This window comes from Falco biarmicus, chromosome W (genome assembly GCF_023638135.1).
Source record: "Falco biarmicus isolate bFalBia1 chromosome W, bFalBia1.pri, whole genome shotgun sequence".
Taxonomy (NCBI): domain Eukaryota; kingdom Metazoa; phylum Chordata; class Aves; order Falconiformes; family Falconidae; genus Falco; species Falco biarmicus.
Window position 1 is genome coordinate 6714931 of NC_079310.1, and position 12370 is coordinate 6727300.

The 12370-nt window shown below is 38.3% G+C and overlaps 1 protein-coding gene across 4 annotated transcripts in view; it reads left to right on the forward strand.

Annotated features, from left to right (window-relative positions):
• LOC130142032 (ubiquilin-1-like) overlaps positions 1-12370 on the forward strand; it is a 38768-nt gene that overhangs the window by 18601 nt on the left and 7797 nt on the right. For all 4 annotated transcript variants that reach the window (XM_056323428.1, XM_056323430.1, XM_056323429.1 and 1 more), the window contains exons 4-10: positions 971-1233; positions 2046-2204; positions 3176-3416; positions 3953-4095; positions 5118-5201; positions 9395-9510; positions 9851-10019. In XM_056323428.1, the coding sequence (XP_056179403.1) occupies positions 971-1233; positions 2046-2204; positions 3176-3416; positions 3953-4095; positions 5118-5201; positions 9395-9510; positions 9851-10019 (1175 nt within the window). The remainder of the gene's footprint in view (positions 1-970; positions 1234-2045; positions 2205-3175; positions 3417-3952; positions 4096-5117; positions 5202-9394; positions 9511-9850; positions 10020-12370) is intronic.

Here is a 12370-nt window from a genome sequence, read left to right on the forward strand (position 1 = left end):
CAGGCTTGTGCTGTTTCATCTTCAATAGTAAGGTGCCACTGATCTCATATTCTGGCACTACAGGTAATTAAACTTCCAGTCTCCTCCTCTTCCTTAACAGTGCATTTGAACTGGCCTGAAGAGAGTATTGAAGTTGGACCCATAGCATTATGACTTGGAACGGAAGTAACAAAGTTACTCTTATTCTACAAACCAGTATTTCTCAGGTTCTGAGTCTGATTGCATTATCAGTCCTCTCTTTCAGAAATAGACACAGAAGTCTATTGATTTAAAAATATTCTCTTTCCATAGTTACTGGGGTTTTTTATTCATGCTCTTTAATTATTTGCTTGCTTTTTTAAAAAAAAAAAAAACAAAAAAAAACCTGGAAAAACTATATTAAGCAATTGCTTTTTTAAGTTGTAAACAGTTCTCCAGACTGACTAGTACCTTCTAAAAATGTGAAACTTTTGTGTCTTCTGAACTCTGCAAAGGAGGGGAATGTAAAGCATTATTAGTTCTTGTATCAGCAAAAAGAAGAGCTCTCTTCTTTGTTTAGAAATGAGGGTATGCAACATGTTAAGAGATTCCTCATGGCAGTGGTTTGTCTGCCTTGTAATTTATAGACAGACCACTGCCACAAATGTATTGGAAAGTGTTGGGAATTAACCTGCGGCCCCAAAATTCAAACATCCCTTGTACCTCAGCTATAGTAAAGTAGACGAAAAGCTGTTAGAATTGTAACAAGTTATATTTCAGAATGCAGTTTGAATTTCTAGGTGTCTTGTTATGTAAAGCAAACTCTTAGTGGATGACTCAATAGCCTTGCAAAGACAGAATTTCCATTGAGTTTCATTATTTTGAAGTGTGGGTTATGTTTATGTATGTTGTACTTAAAAAGAACCTGGATGTGTTCAGAAATATACTAGAAGCTGAAAGTTTAATTTTTTTTTTTTTCTTCTTCTTCTTCTTTTTTTTTTTCTTCTTAAAGGTGACCTTGGTAGTTTGGCAGGCCTGGGTAGCCTGGGCTTAAATGCATCAAACTTTTCAGAGTTACAAAGTCAGATGCAACGACAACTTATGTCCAACCCAGAAATGATGGTTCAGATAATGGAAAATCCATTTGTTCAGAGCATGCTTTCAAACCCTGACCTGATGAGGCAGTTAATTATGGCTAACCCTCAAATGCAGCAACTGATACAGAGAAATCCAGAAATCAGTCACATGCTGAATAATCCAGATATAATGAGACAGGTATGTAGACAGATCTCTAAGTTTGTGACCTTTGATTATATTGTAACTGAACAAAAGAGCAAGAATTGGATATGCTTAGATGAGTGCCAAAATATTGTTGAGGAATTTAGGCTTGTTAGACAATCTGTAAAAGGTCACTATAGGAAACTGATTTTTTTTTTTATTTCTAGCTGCTGGGGTCTGAAATAAGCTAATTTATTTTAAAAATGCAGTACAGTTTTGAAAGATGCTGAAGACTGTATAATCATATCTTCCAAATTTAGAGTTGGATGCCACTTGGAATCTTCTGTTTAGTCAACAGTGAGTTTACTATAAAGCAATAATTCTCAAAAATACTGCTTATTTCTAGTTTATGTAACTGTGGGTACTTTTGCTTCTAAAGTTATGTGTTATGTAAGGTATGCCTTATGTGGTAGAAGGCATCAAGAAACAAATGGAGGCTTTAGAAAATTAACACGATCTTAAAAAATAAATATCTTATAAACTGAATGCTGTACTGTAGAAATAGTAGTAATATATTGTGTTGAGAAGAGAAAAGAAAGAACAGGATGGTACATTCAAGGGTTTTTTTCTTCTGTTTAGTTAAAGCTTTCTGACTCAGCCAGCATACTGACAGTTGTGGCAGAATGTTGGCTAAATATCAAATTCTATTGACTCCCCTCCCACTAGGCTGACATCTTGACTTGGCTTTAATCCTAACTTCAAATGGAGTTAAACATTATTAACTGAGATACTGTTAAATGCTGATGCTTTCACTTTAGAATGGAATTTTTTTTTTCTAATAATACAAATTAAATGTTCTACTTCATTAGACACTGGAACTTGCTAGAAACCCTGCAATGATGCAGGAAATGATGCGAAACCAAGACCGAGCCTTGAGCAACCTTGAAAGTATACCAGGTGGCTACAGTGCTTTGCGACGTATGTACACAGATATTCAGGAGCCAATGTTGAATGCAGCACAGGAACAGGTGAGAAATGGTTGTAGGGGCCACTGAAAGTAAATGTTCTTTGGTTGGTTGGTTTTTTGTTTGATTTTGGTGGGGTTTGAATTTTTTGCATATGTGTACTTGACAAAACTTAATTTCTTGAAGTCAGTGTGGCTTGTTCCTATGCTCTTTTAAATTTGAAGGAATAAAGATTGTTTTGTGAGTTTGATAAGCTATGTTAATGTTATTTTTTTGTTATATTGTGGCAATTGAGGCATGGATTTTGCAAGGATGGTGAAGCAAAGACCTTTATTGTTAGTTAGTTACAGCTTTTATAAGTTTATACTCTGCACATGTGCTTTATTATTGGTCAAACTCTACTGTCCACACGCCCAGCCGTTGTTCACTATAGGCTACTCTCTGCTGTTCATGCTGTTTCCTTATCTTCTAGAGGTGAGATCACATTCCTCTTTTGTCTCTGTTTCATCCAGGTTTCTTCTCATACTCCCTCAAAGTTATTTACTACTTTGCTGCAGGATCACAGCTGCACATTATCAATGTCAAACAACCCACTGTCTCCATACTCTATATTATATATATTCTAAATTGATGTATAATTCTTGGATTTATAAAATTCCTGAGGTCCAGGAAAATTTAGTGTGTTTAGTAACTTGGAACCTAAGGTGGGAAGAAAAAAGGCTTTGAAATTTTTCTAAGTTGGAAACCACTATGCGCGATATCTTACTGTGCTCAAAGTGCTAGTGTAGTAGCAAACGCTGTGTTTAAAATGAGGGGTGATTATCTCCAAGAACAACAAAATAAGTTAATATCTCTTTCAATGTTGGTATTTTTTCAGAATATTAACAATGGCTTATTTTAAGACAGGGATCATAATTGATTAAGAGCCATCAACATTTATCTTCATGTATAATTTTGGAAATGTACTTGCCATTTGTAGCAGACTTAAAAATAGTTGACTAACAGATGATATGTGTTTGTTTCTCCTTCTGTAGTTTGGAGGTAACCCATTTGCCTCCTTAGTAAGCAATGCATCATCAGGAGGGGACAGTCATCCATCTCGTACAGAAAATAGAGATCCTCTACCAAATCCCTGGGCTCCTCAGTCCAGCTCTCAGAGTTCCACAAGTACCAGCACCAGTGATGAGAGCAGTGGCAGTAGTGATGTTGGAAATAGCACCTCTGCTAGTATGGGACAGAGCTCAACTATACCAAATTTGGGATCTGGACTAGGAGGTGTGGCTTTTATTGCAATTGTATATATTTGCAAATATTCAGGAGTTTGCTGAAATGATTCTCTTATTAGAAAGAGATATTTTGATTCAAAGTTTGTATTGCTGTTTATTTCCATTGATATTAGTCAAATGTTCCAAGTCGTCCATAGAAGAACAAACATGAAACGTAAACCAAGAGTACTAACAATACTTGTGTACTGCCTTAAAATAACAGAAGTAGGGAATCTGTAGGTGAATGATGACGATACTTTTTTTTCTGTCTGGAGACAAACAGGAAAACAGCTAATGTAGATACTTAGTGGGACTGCTTATTGGATATGACCTCTGGCTTAACTTGTTTCTAGGGCAGATGCATCTGTGTGAGCAGAACCACGCTGAGATATATTTAAGGGGCTAAAGCTCGTTAAAAAACCCCAAAACCCAACAACACCCTCCCCCAAACCACACATTTGTATCCCAGTTCTAGGCAGTCTAATTACTTTAGTAACAATCTTGACTATAATCAAAGTGACCTTGTGACCTTTTACTTTTTTAAAGTTGGTATGTTCAACACACCAGGAATGCAGAGCTTGTTACAGCAGATAACGGAAAATCCACAACTTATGCAAAATATGTTGTCTGCACCATATATGAGAAGCATGATGCAGTCATTGAGCCAGAATCCTGATCTTGCAGTACAGGTAAATGCTTTTGGTGTAGCAATGTGTTGTGTGCACTGAAGTGAAAAAAGGAGTTGAATTTATGATACAGTTATATTTACAATACAGAGTAATTGTGTTTGTCTGTTGTGAATAGTCCAGTTTTTAAAGTATGTTAATGCCTGACTTATTGAAATTATTACCATAGTTACCTTTAGCAATCTGTTGCAGTAAGTTTCAATTTCTAGTTGGACATCATGTCAGGCATTCTCTTGTAACAACTTGTAAGTTTGTGTATGTTTCATATAGCCCTATAATTTTGTGGCCTAGCATAAGAACCAAATAAATAAATGCTTTGATTATAAATTAAGGTAGATGTGCTAGTAAATAAATACCCACCCTAGCTTGGGAGGACAGAAGTGGTAGGGAAGGAGTTGATGCCATATCTAGCTGTTATTCTGGCTTTCATTTTTCATCTGTGATCCTTGCTCACAATAAAAGTGCTGATACTTAATGCCGTTTTATAAATGGTATTGTAGAAGTGCTTTCCAATTTTACTTACAGCAATAATATCCAAAGTCAAATCTTGAACTGAGATAATAAGTGTTTAATATACAAAGATAATATTAACTGGAAAATATCCCAGGCTTTTTGCAGATGATGTTTACAGGGAAACCATCACACCTGTAGTGGAGGTTGACCAGAAAAGGCTTTTCATGTTGCATAAATGAGGTTGCTTTGGTGAGGATCTGGCAAGGATAAACTTCAAAAGTTTAACACACACCCCCAAAACCCACAACAAAAAATACACCCAAAAATACCAAACAAAAAAAACCCCAACTCCGCACCACCAATTATTTCAGTCAGTTTTCAGGCTGGTGGTTTGTTGTTTCAGAACAAGTTTTGGCCGAAGGAGAAGTGGGAGATAATAGTCTATGATAACCTCAGAGAAATTATCTTGTTATTTGATTCATATATGGTAAATAGTTGTCTTAAAATCCACTCTAGTATTTTCTTTTTGATCTACTGCTTAATCTATGATGATAAATGTTTTTGTTCCATAGATGATGTTGAATAATCCTTTATTTGCTGGAAATCCTCAACTTCAAGAGCAAATGAGACAACAGCTTCCTACTTTCCTTCAACAAGTAAGATGAGATACTAAGTGTTGTTAATAAACGTCCGTCATTCAGCAAGCAATTTTTGCAATAAACTGGTGCCTTTCCTTGATTCGCAATAAACTGGTGCCTTAAAGCTAGACTCTGTTATGTGTATTCTCATTAGCTTTAGACACTGAGTTGCATTATCCCTTGATTTATCTCCTCATCCCTTTCAAAAATTAAATCTGGCTTTTAGTGGATTTTTTTTGTCTGTGACTAGCACAACTGCTTTGATTTGCTGTTGTGTCTTTGCTTAGAAGAAATGACTTGTTCTTACTGTGCAACAGCCAGAGAACACCTATTTCCTACATGATTTCTTTTTACAAATTAAAGAAAGATTATTACTTATCCCACTACTAACATAAGCTTTTACGGTACTTTTCTTGTACCTCCTCCACCCTGCCCTGGTTGTTCGGGGTAAAGAAATCTTAGACATGCCTTAAAAGAGGCAAGTCATAAGCTAATTCAAAAGTAGTGGAGTGGGTTCTGAAGATATTTAACTGTAAACATTGCCTTACCACCAGCTTTCCCTCTTACACCGCTGTGGTTGTAACCCCGGTATTTGCTTTATCTTAACCATCACAGTGTATACTGGGACTGTGTCCTTTAAATAGGACTAAGAAAAATTTTTAGGAATTTAAAAATTTAATCCAGTGCATGAGTTCCATCATTAGGCACTCCTTAAAAATCAAAGTAAATATGTGTGTTTCCAGGATCTCATTGCAAGTAGACAGTGTTATGAGTAAATAAATAACAAGATGGATTCTATGCCATTGAAAATTGCCAAATGCTCTAATCTACCTAGATCCCTCTGCAAGGCCTCTTGTCCCTCAAGAGAGTCACCAGCACCTCCCACCTCAGTATCATTGGCAAACTTGCTAATGGTGCATTCAACTCCTGCATCCAGATCACTGATAAAAATATTGAACAGAACTGGCCCTAGAATTGAGCCCTGAGGAACATTGCTGGTGACGGGTCACCAGCCAGATGTAGCCCCATTCACTACAACACTTTGAGCCCTGCCCTTCAGCCAATTCTTCACCCAGTGCATCATGTACCTGCTCATCTCACAGTTGGACAACTTGTCCAGAAGGATGCTGTGAGGGACAATATCAAAAGCCTTCCTAAAATCCAGAAAAACTACATCCACTGCCTTCACTTCATCCACTAAGGTGACCATATCATAGAAGGATATCCAATTAGTTAGACACACTTTCCCTTTGTGAACCCATGTTGACTGTGCCTGATAATTGCATTGTCCTTTAAATGCCTTTCAGTAGTACTCAGTATGATATTCTCCATAATCTTTCCATGAAGTGAGCTTAGACTAACAGGTCTCTAGTTTCCTGGGTGTTCCCTCATGCCCTTCTTGCAAATTGGAGTAATGTTGGCTAGCTTCCAGTCAGCAGGGACCTCCCCAGGCTCCCCAGACCTTTGGTAGATGATCGAGAGGGGTCCTGCCATAACATCTGCTAGCTCCTTTGGTACTCTGGGATGAATCCCATCAGGCCCCGTGGAGTTGTGAACATTCAGCTAATACAACTAGTCCCTTACAATTTCAGTGTCCACAAATAGAAAGTCACTGTTGCCATGGTCGTGGTCCTCCGACTCGGAGGACCACTGGGCAGCCCAAGGTCTGTCATTTTAATATTAAAGGCTGATGCAAAATAAGCATTGACTGCCTCTGCTTTTTCTTAATCCCTATTAGTCAGGTGACCATCTTCAACAAGTATCGGTCCAATGTTTTCTTTAGACCAACTCTTTCTATTAACATACTTAAAAAAGCCCTTGTTAGGTATCTGACACAACGCTGGCCAGTTTCAACTCTACTTGAGCTTTGGCCTTTTGTTTCTTCTCCCTGCGTATATGAACCATGCCTCTGTTATCTTCCTGCGGAGCCTGACCTTGCTTCCAGATATCATACAATTTCTTTTTTTCTCTTTTGCTCCATGAAGAGTTTCCTGTTCAGCCAAGCTGGTCTTCTGCCCAGCTTGCTTGACTTATGACACAGTGGCATTGTCTCTGCCTGTGCTTTTAAAAGGTGGTTCTTAAAGACTGACCAGCACTCATGGGCTCCCTCAAAAACAGATCCCCTGGGTACTCTACTAAGTAGCTCCCTGAATATCTTAAAGTTTGCTCTCCTGAAGACTAGGGTAGCAACTCTGCTGTCCTTTTTTCTCATTACAGTGAAAATTTTAAATTCAGCCATTTTGTGATCACTGTGGTCAAGACAGCCACCTACCATCACACCTCCCACGAGTCCTTCTCTATTCACAAACAACAAGTCTAGGAGGGCATCTTTCCTAGTTGGCTCACTGAATACTTATGATAAGAAGTTATCTTCCACAAACTTGAAGAATTTCCCAGACTTGCTTATCACAGCAGTATGGTATTCCCAAGTTGATGTCTGGGAAGTTGAAATCTCCCATAAGGACAAGGGCTTCTGTTCCTGAAATTTCTCCTAATTGCCTATAGCATAACTCATCAGTACTATCATCCTGGCTGAGTGATCGGTAGTGGACACCTGCTGCTATGACATCAGCTTTGTTTTCCATCCCCCTAATCTTTACCCAGGTGCTCTTAATGCTTTTGTATCTCTTTCCATTAATATCACCTTGGGGTTTATCTGTATAGCTAGATTTCTGCTGTCTTCCCCATGTTAGGTCAGATGATCGACAACATTAACAGATTAAGTAAACTGGAGAAATACCTGGATGTTCTCAGAATGTTGGCAGTATCACAGCCCATACTTCCTCGTTCATCTGTTGCCATTATATTATGGGATTGGGTGATGGAAACTATGGAATGTTCCTCAGTATAATGGAAAGCACTTGCAATAAATGGCCAGTTGCTCAGTACAACTAGGAAAAACACATCTGTGAGCTACTCTTTCTACTCTTTTTTATATAAGTTTTACCCAGAATTGCTGCTACTTTACAGCTGGAATTAAAAACATTAATAGAGATCCAAGTCATCTAAGTGTTCAGATGATCGTGGGGGTCAGTTTTCTGTAAAAACAACTCTAAATATCAGACAGTAAAACATGGCTTAAAGGCTATTTTTTTAAACAAAGTAACTACAGTAGCTTACTTCAGTGAATCTGGTATGCTTTTCTCCTTTAAAGATTTGGATTCATTTCACCAGCTATACATCGTTACTCTCTTCTGACTTCTATCATGAAGGTACAAATCCAAGAGACCAATGGAAAGTATTTAAAAACTTGCTGTGCTCAGGTCTCATTACACACCCACGTTTCAGGACAGAATCAATACTTGATCTTTGTGCCCTGTTCTGCTCTTCTGTTTTGTACTAGAGGAAGCTTAACCTTAATTTGTGCAGTTCTTTGAATCAAAAAATGTTTTTGCAGCAGAAGGAATTTGGTCTAATTACCAAGTGAAGGCTGCTGAGATTAATCAGCCTGTCTGCTATTTGAAGCAGGTCTGGCTACCAAGACTTATAACTGAAACAAAGAACTTGTCACTTACATGTGGCATCTATAAGCAGAGGTGAGCATAAGCCATTAGTTTTGGTTTTGTATCTTAAAATAGCCTGGTTTTTAGACACTTAATTTCACAAATCAAAAGTATGCCTTTTTATCTGTGGGTGCAAAAGCCAGTTTTTGGTTGAATTTGCAGTAGAATGAGGGTCCTCAAATATATGTTTGCTAGTATGTTTTGCAGACTATTTATGTGTCTGTAGGTGTTGATTGTACTACAGATATGAACACATGCACAAATTATCGTGATCAAATCGCTGTAGTCTGAATTTAGCTAGAAAAAGGTGTTTTATAACTTTCTGTATTAGATATCCACTAGTTAGGTTTCACTGTATTCAGACCTGTTGCTTACCAGGAGTGTGATATAGGAGACTAATTTAGAATTATGTTGAACTAATATACTCCTGTGGCTTTGGAAGATGATAAAGTCTATTAGAAGAAATAATAAAAAATAATTTTCCTTATGTTCTTCTTATTTGAAAGGAGTCTAGAGAGCTTATTGATCACTTCCTGTGAAAGTTTTCTCAAAAAAAATTATCTGAAGGAATTAATGTAAACATTCAAATATACAGTTGAGAAACAGCAAGTTCTGAAAGGATATCAGATTCTATAAAACATCTAGTGATAAAGACCAACTTTGAATGTCTGTATATTATTCAATTATGAGTTTCTCTCCTGTTTTTAGATGCAGAATCCTGACACGTTATCAGCTATGTCAAACCCTAGAGCAATGCAGGCTTTGCTACAGATTCAGCAGGGCTTGCAGACACTAGCAACAGAAGCACCAGGACTTATACCAGGGTAAGAATTGGTCATACAAATTTATACAAAACTTTTCTATTGTGTTGGGGGTTTTTCAGCTTTTTGTTTTCAGCATGTAGTGGTTTATCTGTTTTTTACAGACTATGCCTCTTGCATTTTTTTAGCTTCACTAAACTTGTTTTAGAATCTGTCACACTTTTGTCTGCAACATACTTCTAAGTAATGATGGCTATGGTCTGTGTTTTGGTGCTTTACTTAAGTTATCATCCATTTTTTATTTGACAGAATTTTTACTTAGTAATTACATATAATGGGAAGAGACATTACAATTAAGCCATTTTCTATGTTAGCGATGTATTACCCTTTGTCATTTGTGCAGATTCAGTCCTGGTTTAGGTGGATTGGGAAGCACTGGAGCTCCTATAGGGTCCGTTGTACCTAGTTCTGTTCCCAGTGAAAATACAAGTCTAACATCAGGGGCTGCTGAACCTGATCACCAGCAGTTTGTCCAACAAATGTTGCAGGTGCTTGCTGGTGCAAATGCTCAGGTAAAGTAGATAACTATTCTAGTGTGTGGGGGGTGTTTGTTGGTTTTGGGTGGTTGTTTTGTTGTTGTGGGGTGGTTGGGTTTTTTTGGTTCTTTTTGGTTTGTTTCTTTTTTTTAATATCTAGCTCCCCCCCCGTGTAAACCAATAGGATGCTTCTGGTCAAAGGAGAGCAGAGGAAGTTTAAAAGTGATGTTCTAAATGTGCAAATAAATGCTGGAAAAACATCACGTTTGAGTAAAAGTGTCCTCTGAATGGTTGATTGCTGTACACCTATCTTTGTACTCTTGAGTTTCTGAAATGCCCGGAAAGAAGCAGATTAAAGTGTTAAAGGGAAAACTGGTTCCCTGGCAAGTGAAATGTGGGCTCAGACAAGAACTTAAGTGTACTGAACATCATTATCTCTGTACCTTGTATCTGTGTTGCTGGTTGTTGCTCTGTAGCTGTGACAGCTCAGGTCATTTGGGGCCTGAATTTGTAGCATCCTTCCCTGATATCCTGCAGGTCCAGACTGCACAGTGTACATTGTGTTAACATACCAATTGTGATTCAGGCTTTCTGGATAGCTCCAGAAGTCAAGCAAAGGTGGCAGCTTTGTAGGTAAATGTAGGGTGGTGAGCAAGACCGGCTTTAAAGGGGACACACCCGTAACAGTGAAGAGGTATCTCAAAAGCGCTGTGTGAAACAGCACCATTACAGTGTGGTACATATCCAGTGGTAATGGTAGGCTGCTGGTAAAAGGGACAGTCCTGCTCTTACCTCCTCTGCTGCCACAGAATAAAGCAGTTCAGCTTGCTGATCTGACAGAAAAATGTTATTTTATGTAACCATGAGAAAGTGGTGGTAGGCATAGCTATAGGAAGCCATGTTCCCATAGATATTTTTATGCTACCAATTCAGTATTCTGTTTGGTTTTGCTTGGGGGAAGAAGGAATGCTTAAATTTCAGCCAGTATATTTGCATTTTATTGGTTTGGAAGTATATACAGTTTTTAAATACTGGTAGGAATTTCTTAATGGATGAAACTTTAAGTAGAACAAAAGGAAAATTAGCAGTAGCTGCCAAAATCTTGTGCTGATATGTAAACTGTCTTACTCATTTAAAAAAAGTGGCTTTTCAGTATTACTCTGACCCCATATACCTAAAGCATATTATTTTCCTATAATTGTTCTGTTTCAAAAATGACTCTTGAGTTGAAGATCACAGGATCATTTAGGTTGGAAAAGACCTTTGAGATCATCAAGTCCAACCATTAACCCAGGACTGCCAAGTCCACCACTAAACCATGTCCCTAAGCACTGCATCTACGCATTTTTTTAAACACTTCCAGGGATGGTGATTCTAGCACCTCCCTGGGCAGCCTGTTCCAATGCTTGACCACCCTTTCAGTGAAGAAATTTTTCCTAATATCCAATCTAAACCTCCCATGGCATAACTTGAGGCCTTTTCCTCTTGCCTTGTCACTTGTTATCTGGGAGAAGAGACCTACCCCCACCTGCCTACAACCTCCTTTCAGGTAGTTGTAGAGAGCAATAAGGTCCCCCTGAGTCTATTCCTCTCCAGGCTAAACACCCCCAGTTCCCTCAGCCGTTCCTCATAAGAATTGTTTTCTGGACACTTCACCAGCTTTGTTGCCCTTCTCTGGACATGCTCCAGCACCTCAATGTCTTTTTTGTAGTGAGGGGCCCAAAAGTGAACACAGTATTCGAGGTGCAGCCTCACCAGTGCTGAGTACAAAGGGATAATCGCTTCTCTTGTCCTGCTGACCACACTGTTTTGGATACAAGCCAGGATGCTGTTGGCCTTTTTGGCCACCTGGGCACACTGCTGTCTCATGTTCAGCTGGCTTGTCAACCAGCACTCCCAGGTCCTTTTCCACCAGGCAGCTTTCCAGCCACTCTTGCCCAAGCCTATAGCGTTGCATGAGGTTGTTGTGACCCAAGTGCAGGACCTACAATATGCATCGTACAACTGAGATTGAGAGTTTTGCCAAAAACAAATACTTGGAGCATTAAATAGGTAGCTTATGTCAAGGGGAAAAAAGTCTACCGTATTTGCTGTTGCTAACAGTGAAATTCTCAAAATCCTGCTGTCCCACATTACTAGATTAGACTCTTTCATTAAAAAAAAGTCTGTATGCACGTCTTTAAGAAACTGTTCTTGGGACACATTTATCAGATTTAACTGTTCCTTTTTTATCAAACAAGCAGCCACTCTTGTAGTTCAAAAATGTCACATAAGTGAAGATACTCTTAAAATTGTTTGATCAGTAATTCAGTTGTGAATGAAATTTGTCATAGTCTAGTTTGGGGAACTTTAAAAAGATGCATTCAAAAATTAGTAAAGACAAGAAG